This window comes from Lagenorhynchus albirostris, chromosome 1, assembly GCF_949774975.1.
Source record: "Lagenorhynchus albirostris chromosome 1, mLagAlb1.1, whole genome shotgun sequence".
NCBI classification, from domain to species: domain Eukaryota; kingdom Metazoa; phylum Chordata; class Mammalia; order Artiodactyla; family Delphinidae; genus Lagenorhynchus; species Lagenorhynchus albirostris.
The window spans coordinates 163,391,160-163,410,266 of record NC_083095.1 but is presented as its reverse complement, the minus strand read 5'-3'; the positions used below and the strand labels follow the sequence as shown (position 1 = coordinate 163,410,266).

Below are 19,107 nucleotides of genomic sequence, written 5' to 3'. Positions count from 1 at the left end.
CTTGTTCTTCACAATGTCTTAAAGATCACTGGCGAAGTTCAGCAATTACACCTACCCAATTAATACAATAATGGCTTTAATTTAAGCTCTATCAACCAAGAACATGAGAACTCAATGGAGAAAGGAAAGAAACTACAGATAAAACATAAAACAGTTAATTTAAGAACTGACCATGAACAGGTCTCAAATTCTTAGCTGAAACAGTCCCACAGATCCAATATTCTGAGAGAGCTCCCAAACAAGTATACCCTGGAACACTAGTCCTAAGAAAGACGACCTGTGAGGAAAGAGTCTGATAGTAAACTAGGTTGGAGGAATATTGTTTACACTACCCTCTCCCTTGGAGATTCAGAATTTACAGCCCATGACAGTCTAAACAGTCCACCAGCTAAATAATCTGTTTACCTTGGTTTAATCCAGTATTTCTGAAACATATTTGACCACCAAAAGCTTTCCTCCTTAATGAGAGGAAATTAATAGAATATGCCTCAAAAGTGGTTAAGAATCCACCTGCCAATGCAGGGGACATGGGTTTGAGCCCTGGTCTGGGAAGATCCCACATGCCATGGAGCAACTAACAACTAAGCCCATGCGCCACAACTACTAAGCCTGCACCCTAGAGCCTGCGAGCCACAACTACTGAAGCCCGTGCGCCTAGAGCCCATGCTCCACAACAAAAGAAGCCATGCAATGAGAAGCCTGCGCAACGCAAGGAAGAGTAGCCCCTGTTCACTGCAACTAGAGAAAGCCCGTGTGCAGCAATGAAGACCCAATGCAGCCAAAAATAAATAAATAAATAAATTTATTTTTAAAAAAATAGTGATACAGAAGTCAGCTACACAGTTTTCAAAAGTTCTTCAAAACTATACTCTCCTTTAACACAAAGAATAAATTGTTAGTTTGACAAGTCTATTCATCTCTTCACAGTATATATGTCAAAGTTGTTCATCCAAAACCTGTTTTCTCAATGCCAACTTCATTACACTATTAATCTTTTAAACATAATACAACTTGCTTGAAAGCACTCTGGGGACTTCCTTGGTGGTCCAGTGGGTAAGACTCCATACTCCCAATGCAGGCGGCCTAGGCTGGATCCCTGGTCAGGGAACTAGATCCCGCATGCATGCCGCAACTGACTCTGCATGCTGCAACTAAGAAGCCCGCATGCCGCAACTAAAAAAAAAAAGAGAGATCCTGCATGCCTCAACAGAGATCCCGCGTGGTGCCACAGCTAAGGCCCAGGGCAGCCAAAAGGAAGGGAAGGAAGGGAAGGAAGGGAAGGAAGGAAAGGAAGGGAAGGAAGGGAAGGAAGGAAAGGAAGGAAAGGAAGGAAAGGAAGGAAAGGAAGGAAAGGAAGGGAAGGAAGGGAAGGAAGGGAAAGAAGGGAGGGAAGGAGGGAGGGAGGAAGGGAGGGAAGGAGGGAGGGAGGAAGGGAGGAAGGGAGGAAGGAAGGAAGGAAGGGAGGAAGGGAGGAGGAAAGAACTCTGGAAACTTCTAGCTAATTTTTCTAAAAGGATATTTAAGCCATATGTTTCAAAAAATCTCAGAAGTTGAAGCTGCCTTGTTCTGAAAATAAAAAATTAAAAATTAAATCTCAGTTCATAGACCAGAGAGTTTGGCAAATTCCAGAGCACATTTCATAAGAGAGCCATTGCTGGTGCTCAATATTTAAGATACTATCCAAACACCAACTAGAGAAAAAAAAATAAAGCAGGAGCTCTACCTCACTCTTCACACCAAAATAAATTCCAAATGGATCAAAGGGTCAAATGTTAAAGTTCTTTATATCCTAAAAATACTAGAAGAAAGCCTGGGGGAATGTTTTTGTATAATCTCAGTATAGGACTCTCTAAAAATGATACAAAGCCCAAAAGCTAAAAATAAAAGGAATAGAGACATAGATGTAGAGAACGGACATGCGGACATAGGTAGGGAAGGGGAGGGTGGGATGAATTGGGAGATTAGGTTTGACATAAATACACTACCATGTGTATAATAGATAGCTAGTGAGAACCTGCTGTATAGCACAGGGAGCTCAGCTTGGTGCCCTGTGACAACCTAGATAGGTGGGATGGGAGGGAGGTCCGAGAGAGGGGATATAGGTATACATATAGCTGATTCACTTCATCGTACAGCAGAAACTAACACAACATTGTAAAGCAATTATACTCCAATAAAATAAATAAATAAATAAAAATAAAAGATTTAGTAAAATCAGATGTTTTAAAATTCTAAATTATTTTAAACACCTTAAAATCAAAAGTTAAAAGACAAGCTAGAATAATTATTTACTACACATAAATCCAAAGGATCAATCTCAGTATAAAAAGAGCTCTTACATCAGTAAGACCAATAACACAACAGGGAATGAGCAAAGGATTCTGCCAAAACAGCTGACAGAAAAGGAAATACAAATAGCTTTTAAACATATGTAAAGATGCTTGGCTTCACTCAGAGTAAGATAATCTGAAAATGAAACTACAATTAAAATACCATCTTCACCTATGAAATTCATAAATATGACAAAAAAACTTATGATACTCTAGGTCAGTGAAATCATAGGGAAAGCAGCCCTCTCACGTATCATTGATGTACATATAAACTGGTACAACCTCCAAAGAGAGCAAACTGACAATATTTATCAAAACTAAATGTAGATATTCCCATTAACTTAGAAATTCTACTTTTAGAAATTTACCCTAAAATACTCACAAGTGCAAGATGGCACACATACAAAGTTGCTAACTACAACGCTACTAATAAGAGAAGAAGCTGGGGTGGGGGGGAAACGTCCACTGATGGGTTAAACCCATACACTGAAAAACTATGCAACTGTGAAAGAAAAAAAATGAAGCGCTATAACATATTCATGTGGAACATGTTACAAGATGCAAAGCAGAATGTACAGTGCTATCATTTCTATAAGAGGAAACAAAAGGTATTTGTATTTAGATGCACAGACTCTGGAAGGATATACAATCATAACAGTGGTTCCATCTGGGAAGATCTGGGTGCCTGGGAAACAGGACTAGGGAGACTTTTTTCCTTTTTTTTTTCTTTTTTTTTCTTTTTTTACTGAATATCCTAGCAGAGCCTCTGAATTAAGTGTCATATATCCATATATTACCTATTTTTAAATGATTAAGAGAAAGTTTTAAAAGTTGAGACCAAATCTACCTAAAACACATTTTTGTGGGTAATTCTCAAGTTTTTAAAGGAAAACTCCCAAAGTCAAGCCACTGTCTAGCACTACCTCTTCAAATTAGCAATGATTAAAAAGCACTCTCCAAAGTAATGACATAGTAATATGTCTTCAGGGCAGAAAAACATTTTGTTGTAATAGTCATGTAAGTGGTAAGTAACTTTTGTCTCCTTTTAGCTGTTTTAAAGATCATCTGAAATGTATGTTGTTTGTAATAAAATGATCTGCTATACCACAAGACTTTTTCTATTAAAAAAAATTTTTTTTCAGCCACGCCTTTCAGCTTGCGGGATCTTAGTTCCCTGACCAGGGATTGAGCCCAAACCCTCGGCAGTGAAAGCTTGGGGTCCTAACAACTGGACCACCAAGGAATTCCCTTAAATTTTATTTTTATATCATTTTTCTATTTTTAATGATCATAGGTATTTTTCCTTTTCAATTTTTCCTTTTCTAATTTTGCCCCATTCCCTCTTTTTACACTTCAGTCCCTCTGCTTCAATTTTAAAGGAAGACTAATTAATCCTATTGAAGAAAATATCCTTAGTTTTTTATGTTGCTGATTAATGACTCCTAGCAACCGGCTGATACTTTCTACCTTATGGATAAATACCTATCACAACAATAGTATTTCCTTCTACTACAAAAGTCTCCCAATTTTTCTTAAAGCCAGAGTTCTCTCAGTCCGCAGACATCTGCCCCAACAGAAGCCAAGCCCTGGGCTGGCAGCTGCCTCTCCAATGCTCCTTCTGCTTTTTGTTATGATTTCCAATGAGTCAACAGGAAGGTATTCAGAATAAGGAAGAAATAAAGGCCTTGAGGCAGGCCTTTCCTCCACCCACAACACCAAAAAATACAATTCTTGCCAAACAATCCAAGGCAATTTCCAATGCCACTCCTGTCTGCATGAGGTCACTACTGAAAAAACAAGCAATTGGGAAGAAGGAATGCCTTTCTAAACTGAATCAAAAATAGGTGCTAGAAAGAAGAAAACCAACCAGGCACTCTCTAGTCTCCCCAGAGTCACTGTATGTAACCATATAACCTCTACTGCATCAATTTCCAACTCCAAGAGACCTCTTAGTGAGCAGGAGTTAGGTCAAAAAAGTTAAATATACACATTATCACAGACGAGTTATGTTTCTAGACACCTATAAAAATCACTTAGATTTTATGTTTACTGTATTTCTTGTAAGCATTCATGCCCAAATTTTTCATCAATCAGTTAACTGTTACTTATTTATGTCTATCACTATCTTTAGCTCTGCAATGAATAAGAAAAAGTGTAAGACAGAGTCCAACAACTTGTTAGACACAAAAATACATGAGACATGGGACTTCCCTGGTGGCACTCCAGGGAAGTGGTTGGGACTCCGCACTCCCAATGCAGGGGGCCCAGGATTGATCCCTGGCCAGGGAACTAGATCCCACATGCATGCCACAACTAAGAGTTTGCATGCCGCAACTAAAGGAGCCCGCGTGCCGCAACTAAGACCCAGTGCAACCAAATAAATAATAAATAAATATTTTTTTTAAAATACATGAGACAAATCAGAGAACTGTCCTCATATAGGCAGACTGGCAGGTAAAAGAGACTGCAATTAGAAGCAGGAAACAGCTCACATTCCCTCACCCACTTGACAGCTAGGCAATTGTTTAATGTCTGGGAACTAGGTGACTTAACTTTGGACTTAAATGCTGTCCCTTTAGTGCCTGTAGAGGTTGACAGCAGTAGTGACGGTGTCACACAGACCTGGGCTTGAATTCCACAGTTACATGACCCTGAAACACGTGATACTAACTCATTTTTTTCCTTCTTTAAAATAAAAATAATGCCTATCTCACCATAATGTTGTATGTAAAGTACATCATCGTTCTGTTTAATTACTGGTAGATACTGTTGTTGTAGTTATTATTTTTAGAAGCACAAGTAGTACTGCAGTGACAGACTGATCCAGGGAAGAGCAAAGGCTTTGGAGTCTTTGCCAAGCCTGAAATCTGGATCTATCACTTAAGAGATGGACGAGTCAACCTCTCTGAGCTTTGCTTTCTTTTCTGTTAAATGTAGATAAGAATAAGCACCTCATGGGACTTCAAGAATAGCTAATTAGACAATGCATATGAAGTGCTTAGCACAGTGCCCAGCACATGATAAGTGCTCAATAAATGGTACTGATGATGATGATGATGATGATGATGATGATGAAGGAGGAGAGAGGGGAAGGACACTGACCTTGGGTCAGACAGGTAATATTGTATATCATGATGTCCTTGCAAATCGCAGGGTTGGTTTTTGGTTTTGGGGGTTTTATTTTGTTTTGCTTCCTCTTAGCTGGTGTAAAGGTATTTGAAGTATTGAGGTTTATATAATAAAATACCTTATTGAAAAATAATTCTTCCCAATGTACAATTATATGGAAGAAAATTTTTAAACATTCAAACTTAAGCAAGTAGACTTTCTCTTCAACATAAACCATTAACCAGATCTTTCATTTATATGTTTAAGATTTTTTGATTCACACACTGTCAAAGCACAGGAATCAATGAGATTACCAGAAGCTCTGTCAGAAGAAAAATCAAACAGCAGTCCTGATTTGATCAGGTAGGCAATGGGACCTCTGCATTCATGTGGCACTTCACTCAGCTTGCTCAAAGATATGGTCTCTAGGCAACCAAGTCCCAAATTAAACAAACAACACCAGTCATATGAATCACTTCCGGATGGTCTCACTTTGCCTACTAGCACTTTTTTACATAAATACTTCCTGTGAAAGGGTTTATTTAGCAGCCACATTTGGAAACAACCCTGAGTCCATCAAATACCACATGGCTTAAAAATGTTCAAAACAGGTCCTGCTACCAAAAGGTATCCCCATTGCTAAACTGTGAAACTGAAGGAATTATACAGAAATCAGAGACAGATCATCGCGCAAAGCCAGAAAAATCACATTCCTAGAACAATGCCAACTTAGGCCCTCAAATATATTTTTACTGTTTTTTCAATTAGGAACATCAAAATATATAAACAATTGTTGCTTTGACATTTAAGACTAGAAGAAATATATGCTAGATTAGGTCAAACTGATGGTCCACTTAGCCCACCCAGACTTTCCTAACCTTGACTGGTGGACAATCCAGTTAACACAGATTTCCTATGGTGACATCCACTCCAAGACTTAATGAAAATAAGGGGAATTGGTAAAGTAAACAACTCTCTTGGCTACAAGCTCCTTTTTTCCACCTGAAAAGGGTCCTGTATGTGTCACACTATTCTTCATGAGCTAATCAGAGACCGTTTGATCTATTAACAAGAATAGAGAGGGAAAAGGAGTTAATAGTCCAAAATAAAAATTGCAATAAGACAAAGCAACTACCATTAACAGAACCAAAGAGGAAAATCAAGTTAGTCAAACAGAAGATATATATGTAGGACACATATCTAGAAAGCTGACTTAAACAAAATGAAGATCAGCCATAAAACACCGTGCAGATCTAACCTACCAACAGGCACCCCCAAGACAGAACTACTGAATTAGAACCAATTATTAAAGATATAACAACTTCCTAGAGCTAAAGTAAACAAACAAAAAAGATATGTCAAAAAATAAAATAAAAATAAATAAAAGTCAAGCAGTATTAATAATCCCTTAAAAAAAAAGATATAAATCAAGAAGAGTCTCCACAGTACAGGCTAAATTACTAAGCCGGTATGAACTCTAATATGTAACATGGGGAAACTTTTAGAAATAAGAATTTTTACAAGTTTCAAACTGTGAAAAAGTATTTTAAAAATGTTACTTTTCATGGAAGTAAAAATCAAGCTAGTTTCAGATGTTGTTTCTCATTAATAAGTACAAGAAAATGAAGTCACACATTTCTTCAAGAAAAATGAAGGGAATTCCCCAGTGGGCCAGTGCTTAGGACTCTAAGCTTTAAGAGTGCTTTAGGGCTTCCCTGGTGGCGCAGTGGTTGAATCCGCCTGCCAATGCAGGGGGCACGGGTTCGTGCCCCGGTCCGGGAGGATCCCACATGCCGTGGAGCGGCTGGGCCCATGGGCCATGGCCGCTGGGCCTGTGCGTTCGGAGCCTCTGCTCCACAATGGGAGAGGCCACAGCAGTGAGAGGCCCACGTACCACAAAAAAAAAAAAAAAAAAAAGAGTGCTTTAAGTGCTTTCATTGCCGTGGGCCCAGGTTCAATCCCTGGTCCGGGAACTAAGATCCCACAGGCTTCATGGTACAGCACTCCCTACCCCCCCACCCAAAAAGAAATACAGTTCACCATAAAAGAATAAAAAGTCTAGAAACAGAACTTTATGTAATTTAATATTTAACATCCTAGATGTCAGTTGCTAATAGGTAGTAAAAGATTATTTTTAAGTAATATCAGAATAATTTAGAAACACCATGAAATTTAAAGACTTAGACGCTTAAAAAATTAAATAACAAAAAAAAAAAAAAAATTAAATAACTATATCATAGGAAAGTTAACAGAATATAAAACTTCAAATTTTAGCAAGGCCTTACAGAAATTAAACTATCTAGATAGAAGAAATTACAAAGAGAAAGATTAACACTTAAACTGCATAAAATTTAAAACTTCCATACAGTGAAAGAATAAAATGGAAAATCAAGAGAAAATGTTTGTAGCAATACCACAGGTTGACACCCATATTATGAGAGCTCACAAAAGTCAACATCATGACCCTAGAAGACAGACAAACGTCATCAACAACTTGCATAAAATAAAGATGGTAAACAAATATATGGGAAAATGTTTACTCTTTCCAGAAATCAAAGCAATACAACTTTTGGAATAAGCCTAAATAAATTATGGACATTATGTATCCATTGAAAATAGTAATTAAGATGACAATACAGCAATTTAAAAATCTAAATTCATGATAATCATTATCTAAAAATTATATACTAAGTTTTTCCTTTTTCTTAATCCATTCCTTTTTTATTATAAAATTCATGATTATTGTAAAAAGCATTTAAAATATACAGAAAAGCATTAAGTAAAAAGGAAAAGTCTTCTCATACCCTCCAATCCCTAGAGGTATCCTCTGTTTCTGGTGTTTCCTTTCAGACAACAGCTTAAGTATGAAGTGAAAAAACTAAGAGCTACCAACATTTAGAATCTTGAAAATGCCCAGAAAATTCCCCAGAAAAGTTTATGAATGCCTCTTCATCTTCATATTAAATCTGCTTTTGCCCCAAGGACCAGGATAAAGAATACATTTATCGAGTGCCTACTGTATTTCAGACACTGTGCCAGGCACTTAACCCTCTCAGCAACTCCCTAAAATGCACAGTATCTCCATTCTGTAAAGTACAAGCTTAGGCTCTACTCCCTAAGGTTAAGTAACTTGCAAAACCAGAATCAGAACTTGCAGCTGCCAAAACTGAAAGTCCTGGTTCTTTTCACTTTGTGTATCTCAACAGTCAAGATTTTCAAAGACGTTTTATTCAGGCTTTTAAAATTTGTTTGACTTCATCATAAGTGTTATGAGATTACAGTAATATGACTTTTCTTAGTTATCACAGCAGCTACTAACTAGTTGACTGCCTAATATATACCAGAAACTGCTCACATTTCTCAGCTGTAAATTTTGCTAAGTGTCTCAGCTACACTGTAGAGTCGCTTTTTCTGGCTGCTAGGAACACATCCCCCCATTTGTAACACTGTAATAATATGAAAAAAGCACTCTTGGTTTGAATCACTTTTAACACTTTTAAAGACAACCCACTTCTTACCATAGAGTCTGTCCAAGGCAGTTGTACTAAGTTTCACAAAACAGAGATTTTCTATTATTCAACATAGTTTTTGGAAGACCTAGCCACAGCAATCAAAGAAGAAAAAGAAATAAAGGAGCACAATTGGAAAAGAAGTAAAACTGTCACTGTTTGCAGACGAAATGATACTATAATAGAGAATCCTAAAGATGCCACCAGAAAACTACTAAAACTAATCAATGAATTGGTAAAGTTGCAGGATACAAAATTAATGCACAGAAATCTCTTGCATTCCTACACACTAATGATGAAAAATCTGAAAGAAAAATTAAGGAAACACTCCCATTTACCACTGCAACAAAAAGAATAAAATACCTAGGAATAAACCTACCTAGGGAGACAAAAGACCTGTATGCAGAAAACTATAAGAAACTGATGAAAGAAATTAAAGATGATACAAACAGTTGGAGCAATATACCATGTTCTTGGAAGAATCAATATTGTGAAAATGACTATATTACCCAAAGCAATCTACAGATTCAATGCAATCCCTATCAAATTACCAGTGGCATTTTTCACAGTACTAGAACAAAAAATCTTAAAATTTGTATGGAGACACAAAAGACCCCGAATAGCTAAAGCAGTCTTGAGGGAAAAAAGCAGAGCTGGAGGAATCAGATTCCCTGACTTCAGACGATACTACAAAGCTACAGTAATCAAGACAATATGGTACTGGCACGAAAACAGAAACACAGATCAATGGAACAAGATAGAAAGCCAGATATAAACCCACACACCTATGGTCAACTAATCTATGACAAAGGAGGCAAAGATATACAATGGAGAAAAGACAGTCTCTTCAATAAGTGGTGCTGGGAAAACTGGACAAGCTACATGTAAAAGAATGAAATTAGAACACTCCCTAACCTCATACACAAAAATAAACTCAAAATGGATTAGAGACCTAGTAAGACCGGACACTATAAAACTCTTAAGAGGAAAACATAGGCAGAACACTCTTTGACATAAACCACAGCAAGATCTTTTTTGATCCACCTCCTAGAGTAATGGAAATAAAAACAAAAATAAACAAATGGGGCCTAATGAAACTTAAAAGCTTTTGCACAGCAAAGGAAACCATAAGACGAAAAGACAACCCTCAGAATGAGAGAAAATACTTGCAAACGAATCAACGGACAAAGAATTAATCTCCAAAATATATAAACAGCTCATGCAGCTCAATATTTAAAAAACAAACAACCCAATCGAAAAATGGGCAGAAGACCTAAATAGACATTTCTCCAAAGAAGACATACAGATGGCCAAGAAGCACATGAAAAGCTGCTCAACATCACTAATTATTAGAGAAATGCAAATCAATGAGGTATACAACGAGGTATCGCCTCACACCAGTTAGATTGGGCATCATCAGAAAATCTACAAACAACAAATGGAGAGGGTGTGGAGAAAAGGGAACCCTCCTGCACTGTTGGTGGGAATGTAAATTGATACAGCCACTATGGAGAACAGTATGGAGGTTCCTTAAAAAACTAAAAATAGAACTACCATATGACCCAGCAATCCCACTACTGGGCATATACCCAGAGAAACCCATAATTCAAAAAGACACATGCACCCCAATGTTCATTGCAGCACTATTTACAATAGCCAGGAAGCAACCTAAATGCCCATCGACAGACGAATGGATAAAGATAAATGGATAAAGAAGATGTGGTAGAGATATACAATGGAATATACCTCAGCCATAAGAAGGAACGAAACTGGGTCATTTGTAGAGACGTGGATGGATCTAGAGACTGTCATACAGAGTGAAGTAAGTCAGAAAGAGAAAAACAAATATCATATATTAATGCATATATGTGGAACCCAGAAAAATGGTACAGATGAACCGGTTTGCAGGGCAGAAATTGAGACACAGATGTAGAGAACAAGCGTATGGACACCAAGGGGGGAAAGCGGGAGGGGGTGGTGGTGGTGGTGTGATTAATTGGGAGATTGTGATTGACATGTATACAATGATGTGTATAAAATGGATGACTATAAGAACCTGCTGTATAAAAAAATAAAATTCAAAAATTTTAAAAAAAAGAGATTTTCATCTATGTCACCATTTTAAGAGTTAAGAATAAATCCCACCCCATACTTCTCCTTGATAATCATAAATACATGAATGCACCTAGCTTGTAGTCCCAAAGTACCATTAAAAAGCTACGTTTTTTGTGGCCCCTTAATCATACTGGGTCTCATGAAGCGATTAGTTTTCTCATCTGCAAAAGGAAAGCTTGGGTCAATCTAAAAATGATTCTCCTCAATCTCTTAGTGATATTCCTTCATTATTTGAGAATTCTAGAAGCTGGTGGGCAAGCTTCTAGTTAAACGTCTTTAATTTCTCTTTTCATGATCACAGTGTGCCAACCTAGATATATCCAGATGTTACTGGAATTCTGATTCCACTTAGAGGAGAGGAGATCTGATGAGCCCATCCTGGAAAATGTTCGATGCCAACAACAAAGACATACGCACAAAAGAGAATTTGTTCTCAAGAGCTGATTTCTTTCCAAGATACTTTTTCAATTCCCCTAAATTACAGAAGGTAAAGTGCCTCTACTTAGTGTTAAGCTCTTGTTAACATCACATGGTTTTTGACAGTCTCCAGCCAGCCACAGGCTTCACTTTCCACCCCTTGTGGGGGGAGGGGTGTGCCCTGCCCTGTGAGCTGGGGTATGGACACTGAGCAGGAGGAAGGTGGCCCATGACAGGCTCAAAAGGACATACCAGCAAGCCTCTGAAAGAAGGAATCCTAAATTAAACTCGGGGAGTGCTAGAATTAACCTTCCTCCTGTGACCTTTAACCTAACTCAATTTTCTCCCATTTCTAGTACTACTCATACATTCTCCTCCTCTGCAGACTGCCCTCTTCTGCCCTGCCTGTTATGTTCTCTTCTTGGTTCTTTTCACCTGAACCTTCTAATCTTTCTTTTCTTTCTTTCTTTCTTTCTTTACTTATTTATTTATTTTTGGCTGTGTTGGTTCTTTGTTGCTGCTCCTGGGCTTCCTCTAGTTGCAGCAAGCAGGGGCTACTCTTCGTTGCAGTGCGCAGGCCTCTCATTGCAGTGACTTCTCTTGTTGGGGAGCACGGGCTCTAGGTGCGCGGGCTTCAGTAGTTGTGGCTTGCGGGCTCTAGAGTACAGGCTCAGTAGTTGTGGCGCATGGGCTCAGTTGCTCCACAGCATGTGGGATCTTCCCAGACCAGGGCTCAAACCCGTGTCCCCTGCATTGGCAGGAGGATTCTTAACCACCAGGGCAGTCCCTGATCTTTCTATTACTTCTTCCTGTCCAAGACCTGAGCACCTACCATATCTCACATATTTAAACCTCACCTCTTTCAACTGAGTGAAAATGCTATTTACCTCTACTATACAACTGCTCTTTAGCCAAAACAAATGTAAAGTCCAATCAGAACAGGCAAAAGGATAAAACTAAACCCACATTTAAGCATAAATACATAATTTAAGATGTCTTGCTTTATAAAGTCCTTGGTCTGCTCTGCAGCCCTTAGCATAAAACCCTGAATCCTTAGATGATACTTCATTAGACCAATAACTTAATTTCCATATTTAAACTACTCTCCAAACAATATAGAAAAGCAGAATCTCTCTCTATATATATATCTATATATATATATAGATATATATATAGATATATATAGATATATATAGATATATCTATATATATATATCTCTATATATATATATATATAAAATATATATATATATTTTCTATTTCGCAAGCATTCCCAAAGTGCATACTTTTATAGAATCACTCCTAAATTTTCCCGCTTAACCTCTTAGGGAAACACAAATTCACAACACATTCTCATTTCTCTACATACACTCTTACTTATACTCCCTGTCTGCACACATTTATATGCTCTCCCTCTCTACACACTCTCCTCTCTTCCCACAAAAGAGCTGTTACAGGTACAGGAGAAAATGGAGTGCCCTAGGATACACAATGGGGCCACTGTTCTATAAGGTGGAGCTTTTAGTGGGAGGAGTAGCAGTATTATAAATAGAACTAAAGAGGGGAACTTTTTCTCCCTTGGATCTCTTCGATCTTTCTTCCTGGCCTTGGAGTGGGTGTAAATTCCAGACCTTGGGACTCCTCCAACTTGGGAGGGGTGGAGGTTATGAAGGAAACAGGATGGGGCCAATCCAAAAAGGCAAAATGGACTTGTGCTAGAGGGTAAAGAGGGGCCTCAGAAGCACACAAGGTACAACCCAGCTCACCAGGGTAGAAGACACAACTGGGAGCTGAAGTCGCAGCTAATAAGGAAGAGCATGTGATTTGTCTGCGGTGCACCTTGAACACTTTTTAGGGGTGGCAACAGCCACATCAGGTGGCCAGGAGGGACCCCGGTCTTCTTTTTTCAGTATGACATTCCCAGGCTTCTTTTCCTAGCCCTCTCTAGTTGTAAAGTCTAAATAGGTGCTTCCAAAGTTGATTTTCTAATCAAAGCTTTAAACAAAAACAAAAAAAAATATCACTGCATCCAGATTTTATATGATTGCCTCCATAAAATAAACCAGGCACATTTCCTTGATGCGAGGCCAAAGTGCAGATTGTACTAGGACAATATGCCGCTATTATGCTCTCCCTTATAACCAAAAGTATGGAAAATAAAGACTATCACAAATGTCTCACTGCCTTAGTCACTTCCTAAGTATGCAGAAGCACCCAACGAAAAAACGCCCCAGGGGATCATGGTCCCTGGATGGATTTTAAAGGAAATGGGATATTCTTCTATTCTGGGGAAAAAAACACCTGACAGAAAAGAATATGCTCTGGAGTAGACGGAAATGAAGTGCTCTTGTAGTACAGCGCTTGAAGAAGGAAATGTGATAAAGGACATCATCCTATTCAGGCTATCATAACCTAGCATAAGGTAGAGTTCTAAAATGTTTTCAATCTCATTTCTCTACTCGGGGGGTCCATCAGAACCGCTAGAAGCATTTAAAATATACAGGTATCTGGACCTTCCAGCCTAGATCTACTGAACCAGAATCTCTGTGGTAAGGCTCAGATAGCCTTTTTTTTTTAAAGTTCCCCAGATGATTCTAATGTACACACCTGGTTAAAAACCATCGTATAAAATGATGAAAACTATTCTTCAATCAAGAAAACTACAAGTAGACTGTGGACACTCAGGCCTCAGTTTCCTCACTGAAATGAGATGGCTGAACTAGATTAGTAGTGGAACTGGGGAATTCCCTGGTGGTCCACTGGTTAGGACTCTGTGCTTTCACTGCCGAGGGCATGGGCTTGATCTCTGGTCATGGAACTAAGATCCCACAAGCCGTGTGGAGTGGCCAAATTAAAAATAATCATAATCATAATCATAATAGTGAAACTGAATTAGTGGTAGCAAGGGGATGTTAGCCAAGATACCCTCTTTAAAAAAGGGAATTTTACTGCGGAAACCCAATATTAAAAGCAGAAAAGGGCTTCCCTGGTGGCGCAGTGGTTGAGAGTCCGCCTGCTGATGCAGGGGACAGGGGTTCGTGCCCCGGTCTGGGAGGATCCCGCGTGCCGCAGAGCGGCTGGGCCCGTGGGCCATGGCCGCTGGGCCTGCGCATCCGGGGCCTGTGCTCCGCGGCGGGAGAGGCCACAACAGTGAGAGGCCTGTGTACCGCCAAAAAAAAAAAAAAAAAAAAAAAAAGCAGAAAAGCTTTTGACAGGGGGAGGAAGCCCTTTTCTCTCACCCCTAGGTCACCCCAACAAAGACACCAAGACTCCACAGAGCCCAAGATGGTCTCTCATACTAGCTACAGCTTTCAAATTGTTTACCTTCCAAAACTAGATCTAGTCCATAATTTAAGTAGCAGAGGACTTAATATTTTTGTTCACGGGATCCTTACAAACTTTGTATGAGAAACATCCCCCTTTCTACTAACACATTCACCTCCTTCGGTCTAACCTTCCATTTAGAAAAACAAGTGTTATTACCATTCTCTCCACCTAAATCATCACTAATCTCCTCACAACCCTCTCCCAATCTAATGGAAGGGCTTTAAGCTCAGAAAAGAAGCCCGGATTCAAGAAGATGCACCAAATGCATGTTAGTGGTATCCCCAGGAATGCAAAAGAGAATGGGACCAGGGAGGTGCACAAAGGGGACTCCAACTGTGTCTTTTGAGAGAAAAGGGAAAAAATCTGAAGGGTTAACATTTGCTAGTTTTGGAATACATGGATGTTTATTGTATTGTTCTCTGGACTTTCCTGTAGCGTTTAAGATTTTCAAAACTAAAAAGACAAAACAAGACAAAAAACACTCTTGATTACTAGCACCATTTGAAACATCCTTGATTTTCATTAGACTTTAACCACAAAATCTCTCATTATCCCTTGCTGGCCTTTTCCACCAAAGCTCACTCATAGGGGGCTTCCCTGGTGGTGCAGTGGTTGAAAGTCCACCTGCCGATGTAGGGGACATGGGTTCATGCCCTGGTCCGGGAGGATCCCACATGCCTCGGAGCGGCTGGGCCCGTGGGCCATGGCCGCTGGGCCTGTGCGTCGGAGCCTGTGCTCCGCAGCGGGAGAGGCCACGGCAGTGAGAGGCCCGCGTACCGCAAAAAAAAAAAAAAAAAAGCTCACTTATAGGATACATGATCTGTAATTACATCTATCTACCCTGGGACTTTGCAAAGAAACACAAGCACCAGAACAAAAGAAATGAACTACTGATAGCAAATCAACACTCTAAGAATAAGACCACAAGGTCTTCGAGCATCTGAAAAAAGAAAACAGCAGTTGTACATTTACTTCACAAAGAATGCAGAGGACGCTGCCTTTGGTAAACAGACTTTGAATATTGCCAAATGCATGGACCCATACCCAGAGCACTACCAAGCGGAGAATGGACCCAATTCATATATAAATCAAAACCAGTGAATAACTGGTGAAACATTAAGGCCAAAAACTTCAAACCTTAAAATTGCTTTTCTTCCCTATAGCTGGTTGTGCCCAAAACATGCACCATAAGCATAAAACTGAACAACACAAATCTGGAAATTTTTCAGTATACGTAGGTGCCCATCAGACTGTTTCATGATAAACTGCCATCAAGGCTACTTGCTCCCATGAAAAAAATATCCTACCTGTACTTCCTTATTCCTTCAAACTACCTGCCTCTCATAGTCACACCTACAACATACTCAGAGATCTTTATCTTTGTTCACACCAGATCAGCTCCCTTCTCCCAATCTTCTCTCCAGCCAACCTTTACCTCTTTGCTTCTTCCAAATGACAAAGGTACTCATAAGCCACATTCTGACGTCTCCTTTCATCCATCTCCTCTGCAGTAAGTCTCTCATTATCCAGGACCGCTAAAACATGAAAGAAAGAATGTAAGCACAAGAATCTGTACCCTTCCTGAGAGATAAAAGAATGCCATAGCATCAAATTCCTGCTAGTCACCTAGAGAGTCAGGGTAACATGTGGACAGCCAGCGGTACTATCAATACAATGACTTTCCTAAGACAGGAACCATGGGGTTTCAACTATATTCATCCTAATCTTTGTTTAAAAGTACAATATTATGAACATGTACTAAATTTCAGTGTGACTTGAAAAATACTGACTTGAGATTCTGGTCCAAATTTATGCTGGTCTATCTGCCAAACTCTCTCTAAATCCAGAGCTGTTCATGGTCTTTTTTTTCCCACTCTTTTATGAATCACTAAAGCCAGCAGTCATTGAGAACTAAGTGGCAGTAATTGTACTATGCATTTTACATGCATTCTTTCATGGAAGTCCCACAACAATCCTGTGATTATCACTCCTGTTTTACAAATGAGGAAACTGAGGCTGGTTGACCTTTGCCCCACAGCTAATAAATAAATGATGGGGCCTGGATTCAAATCCAGGCAGTCTGTCTCAAGAGCCTATAAGATTAACTTCAAAGCAATCTGCTTCCTTTAATGGGCACCCAGGATATGGAATAAATTCCTAACTCCTGCGGTTGGCATTCAATGCCTTTCCCAATTTAGCCCCAACTACTTTTGGTAACTCTTCTCCCTCTCCCTCCTCCCCCTCCCACCACTGTGCACTCCACACCACTCAGTTCCCAACACACACAGTGCTCTTCTACTCTTCAGTACCTTAGTTCCTGCTCTTCTCTCCACGTCCTGTCTCTTGCCCCACCCTACCCTGTCAAACTACACAGCATCCTGCAAGGCTCTGATCAAAGGTCCTATCTGTGTTCCTACTGCCTTCCCCAAGCCCCTCCTTCTCACCCACATTACTGTTTAAGCCTAGTTAGTTCACACGGCATCTTTATTTCTATCCCTCCTTATTATCATTAGATAATACACCTGCCCGCCTCTCTGATTAAAACGTTCTTTGAAAGCGGGACCTGCTCTTACTAATCTTTAATGTCACAAACGTGACACAATACCTCGCATGTAACTGCTGAGTGAAATTATCCTAAAACATAACATCATTCGCAAGAATATAAAATAAAACGGAAAACCTCAAGACTCTCAAGGACTCTCCTTTGGCCAGTGGTAACTATCCCGCCTGCAGTTCAGTGATGTCCCAGGACAGGGACAGAAAATGAGGTTCGGAAAATGAGGAAGTCAGAGGTTTGGGTTTTTTTTTTTTTTTTTTCACTTTTGAGATCCTGACGAGGGAACTAAGCCCGAGAAAGCTGAAGTGACTTGTCCAGGGCCGCACCTCTCAGCTAGCCTAGGGCCGGGGAGGTCTGGACCCTGGGTCTACCTCGCAGGCAGCACTCGGGCAGCACCTTCCCAGGAAGCCCGAGCAGAGCCCGCGTCTCGGGTCTCCGGTCCCCGGGACACGCCCTGCACCGTCCTCCTGCCACCTCACCCTAGGCCGTCTCCCCAATCTCGGTTGAGCTGGGAGTCGGGAGGCGCTGGGTGAGGCCCTCCAGCCGCCGCGCCCGGGACAAGGCGAGGAGGCCGCCTGGGTCCTCCCCGCCGCCTCGGAGACCGAGAGGGCGAGGGCTGCGGGCCTCGCCGCCCGCCACCTCGCCGCACCGGCTCTTCCGGGTCCGCGCGGCCCACAGCAGCCCTGCCCCACCCGCCCGGCGAGCCCCCGGGAAAACGGCGCCTCAGAGGCAGCGAGCCCGCCCCGAGACCCCAGTGCCGCGGAGCCCACACTCACAGCCATAGTGTGGCCGAGCCACACCCAGTCCGTCAACCTCGTCCGCTGCGGACATGGCGGCCGAGCCCGGGTCTCTGCTCAGGAAGCCGCAAAACCTTGGAAGCGCAGGCGGCGGCGGCTGCAGCCCCTGCAGACTGCTCGAGCTGCCCCGGTCCCTGTGGCCCCGCCCCGCGCCGCAGGCCCCACCCTCAGACCCCACCCCAGCGGCCCCGCCCTGCCGCGCCGACCGCAGCGGACGGAAGGAGGCGGGGCCTGGGCCTCCTGGCCCCGCCCCTAGCCCCGCCCTGCGCCCGGAACGCCCTCAGGAGGCGGAAGAAGGAAGGCGGAGCCTGCCAGCCAGTTGTACTCGCTGTCAGCGCCGCCCGACGGCAAGACCCGCCCCGGTCCTGGATACTTGCCCTAGCCGGCGGCCGTCCCATTCGCACCTCTTCGCAAAGACCGCCAGTGTCCGTAGCTTGGAGTAAAAAACGTGGGCACTTTACCTTCCCTGCCTGCCTAGCCAAACTCTTCTGCACCAAAGGGCTCAAGGAAGGCCTCTTTTGAAGTGGCCCAGTGTGTTCTTGCGGGCACATGCAGGACCCAAACTCCCGTAAGGGGCCGCACAGCCTGGCAATCTGGACGCAGCCTTCTCCCCGATTCGCCAGCAGTCGCCAGAGTTGAACTGCTTAACCCCGCTAGCATTTGAGAAGTGGATATGCTAAAGCAGGAGAATTGTGTTTGTCCAAACTTCCTTCCCTTAGATTCCTTGCCACTATTCTTTGCAAGTTCTTCTTTTTAGAGGACTCTTTGCCCCTTTTAGGGATGCGTCTTCCCCTTGCAACTTGTGGCCTGCCCTTAACATATTGGTACTCAATGGAATTCCGTGCTCAGCCGTCTTCCGTTTTTTCTTTGCCCACTCTTTCTGAATAACTTTATCCACGCTCACCTTAAACTGCTGAAGAGCCCTAAATATATATCTCAGACCAGAC

General features: G+C 41.3%; 1 protein-coding gene across 3 annotated transcripts in view; it reads right to left on the bottom strand.

Moving 5' to 3' along the window:
- Positions 1-18,277, bottom strand: part of IQGAP1 (IQ motif containing GTPase activating protein 1) — a 118,170-nt gene extending 99,893 nt beyond the window's left edge. For all 3 annotated transcript variants that reach the window (XM_060158072.1, XM_060158062.1, XM_060158083.1), the window contains exons 1-2: positions 18,140-18,277; positions 16,242-16,341 (exon numbers count right to left, since the gene is read on the bottom strand). In XM_060158072.1, coding sequence (XP_060014055.1) covers positions 16,242-16,341; positions 18,140-18,194 — 155 coding nt within the window. In that variant the 5' untranslated portion in view covers positions 18,195-18,277. The remainder of the gene's footprint in view (positions 1-16,241; positions 16,342-18,139) is intronic.
- Between the last annotated feature and the right edge of the window lie 830 nt (positions 18,278-19,107).